General features: G+C 44.1%; 1 protein-coding gene across 6 annotated transcripts in view; it reads left to right on the top strand.

Annotated features, from left to right (window-relative positions):
* DIS3L2 (DIS3 like 3'-5' exoribonuclease 2) overlaps window positions 1-13,553 on the top strand; it is a 388,363-nt gene that overhangs the window by 141,642 nt on the left and 233,168 nt on the right. The window contains exon 1 of one of the 6 annotated variants that reach the window (XM_089916221.1): window positions 1-13,553. This exon is cut by the window's left edge and continues 17,012 nt beyond it. The exons of the other annotated variants lie outside the window; for them this stretch is intronic. Coding sequence (XP_089772347.1) covers window positions 13,463-13,553 — 91 coding nt within the window. The 5' untranslated portion in view covers window positions 1-13,462. 6 annotated transcript variants of the gene reach the window in all.

The following is a 13,553-nucleotide window of genomic DNA, read 5'->3' as shown; positions in this document are numbered from 1 at the left end:
AGCCTATGTCCTTTTTTTAAAAAAATAAATTTATTTATTTATTTTATATTTGGCTGTGTTGGATCTTCATTGCGGTGCATGGGCTTCTCATTGAGGTGGTTTCTCTTGTTGCAGAGCATGGGCTCTAGGCGTGTGGGCTTCAGTAGTTGTGGCTTGTCAGCTCTGGAGTGCAGGCTCAGTAATTGTGGCGCACGGGCTTAGTTGCTCTACGGCATGTGGGATCTTCCCGGACCGGGGCTTGAACCCCTGTCCCCTGCCTTGGCAGACAGATTCTTAACCACTGCGCCACCAGGGAAGCCCCCAACCTATGTTCTTGCACCTGCCCACTCAGACCTCACATCCAACCAAACCGGGCCTTGTATTGTTCCTAAGCACTCACTTCCCTCTTCTGCTTTTGTGTCTCTGTGCCTCCTCTTTTCTGCCATGAATGCTGCCTAATTCCCTGTCTCCTCCTGTGAAAATTCCTCTAACCTTCAAATGTCAACTGTCATTTTAAATGTGTATTAATTATTTATCTCTGTGTAACAAATTTGCCGCAGACTTAAAACAACACGTTTACTATCTCACATTTTCTGTGGGTCAGTAGAACATAATAAGAAATATATATTTGGCTTCTGCCCCTGGTTCCTGACACAGAGCTCCTAAAGACCTTGGAACTTCCTGAGTGATAGCAGTGCTAGGAGCATCTTTTGTTCTAATATGTGGTCTTTGACCCTGGTTCCTTGACACAGGGCTTCTAAAACCCTTGTCATTTCCTGAGTGATGATGGTGATAGGAGCATCTATTGTTCTGTGAGGCAACTCTTGGTGGACTCCTGGATAGCTTCAGGATGGGGTTGGTCATGAAATGATTCTAATCATTTCAGGCTATGGTTAGAAGCTTGAAATTTTCAGCCCCATCCCCATCCTTCAGGGAGTGGAGAGAGGCTGAACATTGAATTAATATTTGATCATGCCTGCATGATGAAGCCTCCATAAAAATTTCTGAACTATGGGGTTTTGAGAGCTTCTAGCTTGGTGAATACATCCATGTGCTGGGAGGGTGGTGCACCCCTCGACTCCATGGGGACAGAAGCTCATGTGCTCAGGATCTTCTGGGCCTCCTATGTACCTCTTTGGCTATATCCTTTATGATATCCTTTATACTAAACCAGTAAATGTAAGTTAAATGCTGCCCTGAGTTCTGTGAACCGTTATGACAGATTATCAAACCCAAGGATGGGGTCATGGGAACCCCCTCAATTTGCAGCCAACTCAGACAGAGTGTAGGTAATCTGGAGGCCCACTACTTGCATTTGCAGTCTGAAGTGGGGGGTGGGGGCAGGCAGTCTCATGGGACTGAGCCCTTAATCTGTGAGGTCTGTACTCTCTCCAGGTAGTTAGTATCAGAACTGAATTAAATTGTTGGCCACCAGGTGGTGTCCACAGAGACTTGCAGAATTGCTTGGTGTGAAAAACCCATACATTTTATATCCTAAGTGTTATGAGTAGAGGAAACAAGGTTCCCCTTTAGTCAGGAATCTGGGCATGGCCCAGTGTGGTCCTCTGCTTCAGGGTTTCTCACAAGGTTGCAATCAAGGTGTCAGCCGTCTGAAGGCTCTACTGGGGAAGGGTGTTCTTCCAAGTTTATATGGTTGTTGGCTAGATTCAGTTCCTTGCGGGCTTTTGGACTGAGGACCTCACTTCCTTGCTGGCTGCTGGTGTGGGCCTCTCTGTATGGCAGCTGGCTTCATCAGATCCAGCAAGGGAGAGAGTCTGTTTTCAAGGAGGAAGTTACAGTCTTATGGAACGTAATCATGGAAGTGACATCCTGTCATGTTGGCCATATTTTGTTGGTTAGAAGCAAGTCGTAGGTCCTGCCTGCACTCAGAGGGAGGGGTGTTATTCCACGGTGTGAAGAGCAGGAGCTGTGAGGGTCACTGGGGGCCATCGTAGAGTCCAGTCAACCACAGGATGTTGTCCCCATGAGCCTGTACTTATTTCTTCCAGCTAGATGTGTGATCTTTCCTTTCCGCGACTCTTCTTTCTAGGTACTTGTTTCTTTTTTCAGTTCACATTCCATGACTGATATTATTATGGTTCAGTATTTTCTTTATTTCCCTCATATAACTGTTTTTGCTCATCTTTCACCTACTTTCAACCCCCAGAACAGTCTTGTACTCAGCAAGTGTTCTGCAAAAGATTACCCTTCCTTTCCTTCTTTGAAACTGAGGAAGAGCCAAACTAGTTGCTTTCCCGTTTAACACCTGAATCCTTTTTCTGCACAGCAGCCACATAGGATCCATTATAAAACCTTCATATTTGTCAGTTTGGCATCAAAAGCAATGACTCATCCATGTCTATATAACCTGGCTGGAGTGATCTGCCTGATTTGCATTTAGAGCTAGAGGTTGTTACGTTATTAAGGAGAAGCAATTTTCCATTAAAGATGCTTCAAACATTAGCTGTTTTTGAGTGGTGTATTGTTCTGTTTCCCAGGGGCTTGCTGGGTCTCAGAAATGATGCAGCCTGTAAGAGTTTTTTCTTCTTTAACCTACCTGTTTTCGTTTGCCTGGTAATGATCATTTTGGAGTCCTATTTTTAGGTAATAGGAACTGAATTGATAAAGAGGCCTGACTCTTTAGAATCAGCATTTTAATACTTTCCCTTTTGCCCAAGCAGTGGGCTGGATCTCATTATCCCTGTTGGAAATGTTCAATAGGATGAAATATCACATGTGCTTTAAGAGACTTAGAACATGAGAGAGATATATGTTTGATATATGTGGATCACAGGCTCAGAACACAGCAAAACTCATTTACTTTAGCTTGCCATGCTTGGGTGGGGGGAGGCCAGTCTCTACTTAACCCTCTATGATAGCTCAGCACCTTTTTCATTTTTTGAAGTTTTGATGGATAGCTAGTCTTTGGAAGACAGGTAAAGAAACACTAGTCAGATTTTAGTAAACACTGTGTTTCTGGTGTTGAAATGATCATGTCACAGTAACAGGTCAGGCTTGTCCCCTTTAAGAAAAACTCAGATGGAAGTCAACTTAAACTTGGAGGAGTCATTCATCTGTTGGGAAAGATGCAGAATTAGTAAGTTAAAGCCAGCTGTAGATGGGAGCACATAAGTATGTGGGCCTACATTTTGGGTCTTTTGGGAGCCATGAAGCTAAAAGCCAATTAAAGCTTTAGTAGAGAGAAATTTAGAAGTGGTTTCTCCTGGGCAAGAGAAAGATTTGGAGCAGAGAGTGCTCAGAGAAAAGCAGTGTTGACGATGTAATTAATACAGTTAACAGCTGGGAATGGGAATCAGTGCGAAGCCGCATCTGAGAAGACCCTGTGAAGGACTCAGGTTTGGGCACGAAAATCACTCTACCCAGGGCACTGCTTCAACTCAGGAACCTGAAGGTATCTTCATGATCAGCCTGGGGAGAAGGGTGACCAAGTTCTGACACAATGAGTCCCCCTGTTCTTCATCTCTCACCAGTCTGTAAATTAGAACAAGGAAGGAAATTTGGGTAGTGAAGGGATTTTTTTCCTTTTAATGCTTGAGTATTAGCTTTCTTTTCATTCATTTATTTATTCTGTTACTCTTATATGAAGTCCTTCTTTCCCCAGTCTATACACATCTGTCTACTTTCAGACAATGTTATCATTGTTATCATCTAATTGATATTCCCAGTCTCTGCCCCAAGATGTAGAACGATATCTCCAGCTTGGGTAAAGGACGTGATCATACTTATATCGCATTGTCACCCCAAACTCAAAATGGGCCCAAGAGTTGATTGACTTCTCCCAGTATCTTGTCATTCAGGCACATCTTTCAAAAATCATGTTTTCTTTTCCATTCTCACTTCCACTAATCCTGTTCAAATCCTGAAGGTTGTGTGGCATCATGGGAAGAGGATGAGACTTAGGTTCGAATCCTGCCCTTGTCATTTCCTAGCTGGTATCCATGAGCAAGCATGTTATCATTTGGTGTTTGTGAGCCTCATTTCCTAAATGATCTTTTAGAGCCTCATCTCTAAAATTGGCATGATAATACTTGCTACCTCATTGGATTACTGGAGAGTATTGAATTTGGTAGTGCCTATGAATCATCTAACGCAGTGCCAGGTGTGTGCCATAGGTGCTCAATAACTAGTTACTATTTTGTACATTTTTTACTGTTACTATTTTGAATGCATAGAGTGCAGCGCCTGGCATGTTCAGGGCCACTGTTTTGGGAAGCCATTCGCATGTGATCCTCCCCTGGGATTGTGGAACCCAGCTCTGAATATATTAGGTATCCTTCACCTCCCTAGCACTTTTCAACAGATGAATTGGCTTCTACGTTTCAAAAAACCAGAGCTGTTGCCCGCCCCCTTCCCCTGTGGAACCCCCTCAGCTTTCCACTTAGGAATGGCTTGTGTCTAGACTCCTTCCCTCCTCCATTTATTTTGATACAATGAAGTTGGCATCTCTCTGACCTTCTGCCTGAGGTTAATCCTTCCCTCTGGGTTCTGGGTCCCCTCCCTTCCCGCCCAGGGTCCCCTCCCTTTCTTTGTTGTGCCCTCTTCAACCACACCTTCTTTAGTGATTCTTTCCTATCAGCAATTAACTGTGTTCAGGCTTCTCTTATCTTAAAAAAATACAAGAAACCATGTGTGATTTCTTTTTCCCTCTGCAGCGTCCACCCTGTGCTGTTCCCCGCCTTCACAGCCAGCCTTCCGGAGCCTGGTGCACACCCTCGTCTCCGCAGTCAGTTCCCTGCACATGGCGTTCTGCTTCACTCCATTTCCTCCTGTGACCGTGTCACTAAGCCTACACTGCTGACCATACTTTTCTTACTGAAACGCACGCTTTCTTTGGCTTCTCTGACTTCGCATTAGGCTGATTATTCTGCTACCTTTCTGATCACACCTCAGTTTCTTTTGCAAACTTTTCTACTTGCGCTTTCTTGAATAATGTTGTTCCTCACTGCTCTATCCTAGGCTCTCTTCTCTTTTGATTCTGAACCATCTACGAGGGAACCAGTCTACTTGTTCATTTGTCCTCTGTACGCACACGACATGCTCATTTCTGTCTCCAGCCCAAAACTCTCCCTTAAGCATCAGATCTAATATCCAACACCTCAAACTCGCTGAGTCCGACTGAACTTATATCCCCTCCCAATTGCCTGAAGATGCTCTTCCTATAGCAGGTCATGGCTTATTTGTCTAGAGCAGTGGTTCTTCACTTGAGTGGGCGTCAGAGTCCCCTGGAGTGTGCTCAGATGGCTGGGCCCCATCCCCAGAGGTTCTGAGTCAGTAGGTCTGGGGTGGGGTCTGAGAATTTGCATTTCTGGGAGTTCCCGGGTAATGCTGATGTTGCTGGTCAGGGGACTATACTTTGAGAACATCTGTTATAAGGAAATTAGGCAGTTTTTCCCATTCCTTACTCTACCCCTATAACTTCCCCAGCTCCCCGTTCCCAACTAGCATCTGAATAATCTTGTGAGTTCTGCTTTTTATAATAAATACCTCTCTATCTAGAACCCTCCATTCCCTCTGCCACTAGTCTGATTTATTGCAGTAACCTGCTAACTGGCCTTTCTGCCTCCGGTTTCACTTCTAAATCTGTTCCCCGTATAGCAGCCGGTGTGAGCTTCTTAAACCATAAGCCATTATGAGTCCCCTGACTGCTTTCTTCCGTAGCTCTCCATTGCCTTTGGGATAAGCCCAAACTTCATAACGTTGACCTGGCCTCTGCCTACCTATGTGGCACCATCTCTTCTCCCTCCTTACTTTGCACAGAATTCACCAAGCATACAAAAAAGCACATGCAATCTAAATATATATTATATAGCAATTATTGAGTGCTTGCTGTGTTCTAGCCACTGTGGCACTTTTGCACGCATTAACTTCATTTAATCTTCCCACTAACTCTATAAGATGGGTTACATTTTACAGATGAGGAAATGTGACCCAGTTTATAACGTTGCCATCCCTGTGTACCAGTCCTTTCCAGTCAGTTGTGTCCAGGGTAACAGGGTTGGATTCACTCAAAACTGACTACCAAGAGCTGATGATAATAACCATGACAACAACAGTAGTAGTAGTATCTAACAATTTTTGTTAATGTACTTTGTGCCGGGGCACTCCGTGTAAACATAACAAATGTATACTATTCCTGATTTCCAAAGGAGGAAATTGAGAGAGGGAGTAACTTGTTCAAAGCCACAAGTTCAAGATCACAGGACGTAGGTTGGAATTTAGGTCTTGTGACTCCAAAGCTCATGGTTTTTTTTTTTTTGAAAGTTTCATGACTTTTAAAAAATTAATTAATTAATTTTTGGCTGCGTTGGGTCTTTGTTGCTGCGCACTGGCTTTTCTCTGGTTGCGGCAAGCGGGAGCTACTCTTCGTTACGGTGTGCAGGCTTCTCATCGCAGTGGCTTCTCTTGTTGCAGAGCATGGGCCCTAGGCACACAGGCTTCAGTAGTTGTGGCTCGGGGGCTCTAGAGTGCAGGCTCAGTTGTTGTGGTGCGTGGGCTTAGTTGCTCAGCAGCATGTGGGATCTTCCCAGACTAGCGCTCGAACCCGTTTCCCCTGAATTGGCAGGAGGATTCTTAACCACTGCACCACCAGGGAAGTCCCAAAGCTCATGCTTTTAACTACTCTGTCATTTCTGTGGGTGGAAGCAGTGAAGTTACTTAGCGAGCTGTTTATCACTTGGCATCTTCTAAAATTTAAAATCCTTCTATGTCTTTAAGTGAATTAAAAAAATTTTGGCAACCCTCCCATCCTCATTGGAACCCACCCGCGTGCACCTGTCTTTCTTCTAGATCTCATCATACTGTGGTAAGAAGAGTTTGGAATTGGAGTCATACTGGGTTCTGATGCCACCTCTACTAACCATCTCCTTGGATGAACCCTGGGATAAATTACTTTCCCTCTTTGAATGGCTGATTGCTGTAAGAACCAGAATAGTAATGCTTCCCTCATGGGGTTGCTGAGAAAAATAAATGTGAGAATACCTGTCTCTTCTCTCCATCCCTTGTGCTTTTGCTTAATGTAACATTGGGCATTATCACAGTAGCTTCCTTGCTGTGTTTCCTGCACAGATCACCACTGCCCCTCTCCTGTTCTTAACTCCTGTCACTACTCACTAGGCTCTACACTGCCACCTGAAAAATATCTCTGAAATACAAACTCTAGCGACTTTCTGTAGATAGTAATGGTGAACTGTTATTCACACATGCACCTTCCTACTGAAACAGCCAAAAATATTTAGATAAAATACAAAAACCAAACCAAACCCAGCCTTCTTAAAGCATCGAAGAGCTCACAGGCGTTACCAGGTTAAAATTAGGGTGGAAAACCCATGCAAGAGTGTAGGTTTGACCAGCGGTTGTGGGGGACAGAAATAAAGCTCAGATTTCTCACAAGAAGCTGGGACCCCAAAGGACTGCACTGTCACGGTGAGGGTGGACCTGAAACATACCAGCTCTCTTGTGGGATTGCAGCCCAGGTTCAAGCTGACTGGCTCAACCAAGGAATCTCAAGTCTTGAATTGGTTTATGGGCTGGTTGTGCCTCTGGGTGTCTGGCAAAATCAAGTGGAAATTCTTTCAGAAGGAAGGTTTCTTCTGCCTAGGCCTCAGATTATTCAGTAACCAGCATGTAAATATAACCAGGCACCCAAGGAAACCGTACTCCAAGGGCAAGAATCATCAGCAACCACAGACAGCAGAAACAGCCCTTCATAAACGCCATCAGATATCGGAATCATTACCATCTATAAAAAACTACTGTGCTTAAAGAAATAAAAGATAAGCTTGAAGAGATCTGCAAAGAATAGGAGACTATGAAATGTGACATAGCAAATTAAAAAAGGAATCAAATAAAACTTCTAGAAATAAACATAACAGTAATGAAATTTAAAACTCAGTGGATGAGGAAAAGTATATATTTGATTAAATATTTTAAAGAGAAGAACCTCGGGCTTCACTGGTGGCACAGTGGCTGAGAGTCCACCTGCCGATGTAGGATGTGGGTTTGTTCCCCGGTCTGGGAAGATCCCACATGCCGCGGAGCGGCTGGGCCCGTGAGCCATGGCCGCTGAGCCTGCGCGTCCGGAGCCTGTGCTCCGCAACGGGAGAGGCCACAACAGTGAGAGGCCCGCGTACCGCAAAAAAAAAAAAAAAGAAGAACCTCAGTGGATGCATTTAACAGAAGATTGAATAAAGCTGAAGAGAAAGTTAACAAACTGGAAGACGGTAAGAAAAAATTATCCAGAGTATAGCATGGAGAGACAAATAGAAAATGCAGAGGGAGCGGGTAAGAGACATAGAGAATAAAGTGAGGTCTAAATAAGTTTAATTAGAGACCTAGAAAGGAGATGAGAGAGAAAATGAGCGAAGGTGAAATTTAAAGATAATGGCTGAGATTTTCCATAACAGTTGAGATACCAAACCACAGATTTACAACCAATGATTGTAAGTAAAATTTAAAAAAAAAAAAATCCATACTTAGATACATCAAGATGAAACTACAGAAAACCAAAGGGAAAATCTTAAAAGCAGCTAGAGAAAAAGACAGATTATCTACAAAGGAGCAATAGGCTGACCCTTGACTCCTCATCAAGTATAATTCTGATTATGTTATTCTCATATTTTTCAGTGGCTTTCCATCCCTAAAACGTAAAATACATGCTCTTCAGCATGTCATGTGAGGCCTTTCGTGGTCTGGTCCCTGCAACGTGTTTAGACACAGAGAACCTTTGTCCTTCGCATTTTACTCTTGATTAGGTGCCTTACGCATGGTCTTCCTTTCTGGAATGCTCCCCTTGCCCATCCATCTAGCCAGCTCCTACTCAGCCTTCCCATTTTAGCTCGGGGGTTCACTGTCAGACTCCCTGGCTCCCTTCTCACTGCCTTTGGACACACTGCTTGCCAGCAGTCACCAACTCCATGTACTTCAGTATTTGTTTGCATTTTGTTTCATTTCTAGTACACGAGTATCCAAGGACAGAGCCAGGGTCATTTGTAGTGCCTGACACTCCACAGATATTCAGAACCTTCATTGAGTTGATGCCAGCATTTCAAGGAGTCCCACGGCCACTTAAGCAATATCTTGATGTAGGTTTTCATGGCTCTTCCCATGATGCTCTGATTCTTGCTTGTGTGGAGCAGGCTGCCACAGTTAGCACCAGGATCCCTGAATGATGTCATCAGCTGGCTCTACCCCTTCAGTACTTCCATTTCCTTGGTGAAACTGGAATAACAATATCCACTCTACCTATCGTATGAAGTTATGGTGTGGATCAAATGAGGTGATGTATGTCAACACACTGTGAACGTTCTGTGGCACCGTACAATTGCAGTAGCTTTATTTCAGAGTGAGAGATTTGCTTGGGCTGGCAAACTTGCAGCACAGAAAATGATTCTTTGTTGTTGTTGTTTTCCATAGTCACAGGAGACTGTTTCCTTATTTTTTTTCTAATTAATTAATTAATTTTATTTTTGGCTGTGTTGGGTCTTCGTTGCTGCGCCAGGGCTTTCCCTAGTTGTGGTGAGCAGGGGCTACTCTTCATTGTGGTGTGCATGCTTCTTATTGTGGTGGCTTCTCTAGTTGCAGAGCATGGGCTCTAGGCACTCGGGCTTCAGTAGTTGTGGCGTGCGGGCTCAGTAGTTGTGGCTTGCGGGTTCTAGAGCACAGACTCAGTAGTTGTGGCACACGGGCTTGGTTGCTCGGCGGCATGTGGGATCTTCTTGAGCCAGGGCTCGAACCCGTGTCCCCTGCATTGGTAGGTGGATTCTTAACCACTGCACCACCAGGGACATCCAGAAAATTATTCTAACATGAATGTTACCTTGCCCTGTGAGGACTTGTGTTGTCATGCCAACATTTCACTGGGGAGAGGGGCCCGGAAAGTAACTTTTCCTCGTTGGTTGATTTTGAGAGATCTGAGGGGAATTGTTTTCATGGACCAAATTTATATTACAGTTTTCATTGAGTTCTTGGTGGAAATTGTAAATTTCTGTGACCCTTCATTCAGAGATGAGAAAGCTTGGATTTGTCAGAGTTTGTCGCTCTTTTAATTGGAAAGATTGAAACACCTTTTTGCCCAATTCCTTGCTTTTTTCTTCATGTTGCCTTTACTTAGCATCACAGTCTAATCTTCTGAAAACCTGATGAATTTGTCAAGCGTTAAGGATCATCAGCCTTGTCAGTCCGTTGTTTCTGTGCGAGGAGCCCAAATCAAACTCATTTCTAAGGCAGTGGCAATGCCAGCTCCAGCAAACCATGGTGTTTTACTTTTGGAATGTTTGAAATAGAAGTTTCAGGTAATCTGTATAAAGAGATTAGTATTTTACTGGATTTTCCCTCCTAGGGTGTTTTTTTGGAGAATATAGTGAGCAGTTGCTTATATTTGTAGTATGTCCAGTTTTTAGAAAACTCTGTTTTCTAGATGAAGAATTTTGGTAGTCACTAGTTTCTGGACATTTTTAACTGCAAGGGGCCGCAGAATGCATGGGGCCGGCTCTGCCTTCAGTACGGCAGACTGAAGGCTGTGGGGAAACATAACCTTTTCCTTCCTTGAGGACTGCCGGCAGCTCTCCCCTCTTCTAGTAATTCATCAGGGAGTTTCATTGTTCTGTGAAAGCATTTTCCCTGATAGTCAATCAAAAGCTCTTTTAACTTAAGCCCCTTTTCTTGTACTAAGTCATTGATAGTGATGGAGACACACTTCGCAGCATCCTTCTCAAAAATGTCTCTCAAGTCTTGCCTCTGTTCCCTGTCACTGCCACTATCTTAATTTAGATTCTGATTGCGTCTCATCTAGACTGTGACCCCAGCTTCCTAAGCTCTCTGCTACTGCTGTCTCTCCACTCTGGAGCGCTGCCAGATTCACGGCTCTAAAATGTATGCGTCCCTGGCCTTTCTAGTGCTTTGTAGGGTAGTATCCAAGCTTATCAGTTTCACTGTCTGGACCTGTGTGTTAGGAAGTATGTTCTGCTGAGAGTGGCGTTAAATCCTAAAATATCAATGGCTTAAACAAGAAAGTTTATTTCTATCTCACAGAAAAGAAGAACAGAGGTAGGCAGGTCAAGGCTTATAGGTTAGCTGCATAGTCTTCAGTTCTGCTGCGCTGCTCTGCACAGCAGAATGCACTGTTGTCCTGTAGCCTCCAGGACCAAGATGGGTGCTTGAGGTCCAGCTGCCACATCCACATTCCAGCCAGCAGGAAGGAGGAAGAGGGAAAGGCTGTACCTCTGTCCTTTAAATCACAACACTTTAACCTGCATCTCATTGGCTAAAACTTAGACATCCAGGCCATGTTTAGTTACAAAAAGACTGAGGGAGGTAGTCTTCTAACTAATACTAGCTAAAAAAAAAAAAAAAAAAAAAAAATATCGGAGTTCTGCCTAGTGGGAAAGAAGAGAATAGATAAATTGGGCGGTAACTAGAATCTCTGCCGTAGGACCTATCCCACCTCCCCGCCAGTTTTGTTCCTTTCTCCATCCAGTCCCTTCCTGCCCAACACTTGTGTCCTCAACCCGTTAGTAGCTACAATAAATCTCTTACTAATCCTTTACCATGTCAGGCTCTTTCACAGCTCTGGGCCATGTACAAGTGCTGGCCTTTACCTGGAATGCCCTTCAACTTTCTTTCTCCAAAACATCTGTATATCCTTCAAGCCCAACTCACTTCCTCAGTGAATCTTGCTTATTTCCTTAACATTGACAGCACATTACTTCATACTTGAGCATATATCAGTGGAAGAGCTTCAGGAACTTAGTAGTTGAAAAGACTTGGGTTTGAATTTCTTCTCTGCAACTTGGGCTGGAAAACTATAAATATGGAAGTTCTTGGCGTATAAATTATACTTAGAGCCATAGTGCAGATCTCTCTTCTTGAGTTGCAGATCTTCATGTTGAACTGCTTACTCAGTATCATCACTTGAAGATCTCACAGGTGGCCTCTCAAATAGAACCACCTCTGAAGTAGAACCCTGGATTTTCACCACCTCTTCTAGTCTTTCCTGTGCCAGTAATGCCTCCATCAGCCTAGCTGCAGATGTTAGAAAGCTTGAAGTAATCCTTTATTTCTTATATCTAATAATCCTTAAACTCTCACATCTAATTACCACCAAAGTCTATTAGTTCAACTCCAAAATATCTCTTAAATTGATCCTTTTTTTTTGTGGTACGCGGGCCTCTCACTGTTGTGGCCTCTCCCGTTGCGGAGCACAGGCTCCGGACACGCAGGCTTAGCGGCCATGGCTCACGGGCCCAGCCTCACTGCAGCATGTGGGATCTTCCCAGACCGGGGCACGAACCCGTGTCCCCTGCATCGGCAGGCGGACTCTCAACCACTGCACCACCAGGGAAGCCCAAATTGATCCTTTTAATTCCATCTCCAGTGCTTGTATTGTAGCACTATCCTCTTGTGTCTGGACTTCTGTGATAGCTCTTAACTGGTCTCCCAACATCCCCTCTTAGGTTGGCTGAGTCTCAAGTTAGGCAGTCACTTTCTTGAACAAAATCCTTAGCCAGCTTCCTATTGTATGTAGGTTTAAACTCAGGATTCTTAACTTCTGCAGGGCCCCATCTGGCTCGACTCCTGTCTACCTCTCATTTCCATTTCTGGCCATGCCCATTCTTGTTCATTGTCCTCCAGCCACATGGTCTTTCTGTTCCTGATTGTGCCAAGGACTTCCCACCTCCACCCCTTCCCAAGTACCATTCCCCACTTGGGGTCTTTTGTCCCCTTCCTCACTCCTCCACACACCATCCTCATATCTCAGCGTCAGTGTCACTTGCACACAGGACCTTTCTCTGACTTCTTAGTCTAAATCATATGTTCTCTTCTCTTCCTCCTTGGGAGTGTTCTTTCATTCTTAGCAGTCATCACAGTTTATAATTCTATATTTATTGAGTGCCTATTTATTGAATATCACTCCAGCGTTAAACTGTATGTTCCATAAGGGCTGGAATCATCTTTCTTTTATTCACACTGAATCCTCAATGCCCAGTGCTCAGTAAACACACATGGTATAAATGAAGAAACAAATGATCTTGTGATTAAACGACGCGATAGATTCTCTCATTAAATTGACAGCTTTGCTACTCGCTGTGGCAAGACGTAGTTGTTGGAAACCTGTTAAGGTGATTCACTTTTCTAAACTGGCAGTGTGTTTCTTCACATTCATTGAACATATCTGTGGTGCTCACCTGTAAGGCTACAAGCTTCAGTTTAATTTATTACGGCGCATCTTTGTCTGAACAAAGCCTGATTTCTGCCGGGATATCCTTATGAACACGGAGCCTGAAAAGGTCGTGTTCAGGTGTGATCTCTGAGAATCATAATTGGGCCCACTTCCATGGCTTGCCCTCTTTTTTTGAATGCAAACTGGCGTAACCTTTGGAACAGAAGACTTGCTTGTTGTTGGGATGGAATCTGAAGCAATAGTCATTTTAAGACGGAGCCACCAGTGACCGTTACAGAAGGCTGCATGCCCAGGATTTGGGCTGTCTCGGAAAGACCCTCACTACCCTGTCTTGACTGCCAGCTCTTGAGACCAAACTCGGATATCAGATATCTAG

This window comes from Delphinapterus leucas, chromosome 8 (assembly GCF_059928025.1).
Source record: "Delphinapterus leucas isolate spDelLeu-1000000601 "Yukka" chromosome 8, BTC_Dleu_Yukka2, whole genome shotgun sequence".
Lineage (NCBI taxonomy): Eukaryota > Metazoa > Chordata > Mammalia > Artiodactyla > Monodontidae > Delphinapterus > Delphinapterus leucas.
Note: the sequence above shows the minus strand (reverse complement) of the source record. Positions and strands in the feature narration are given on the sequence as shown.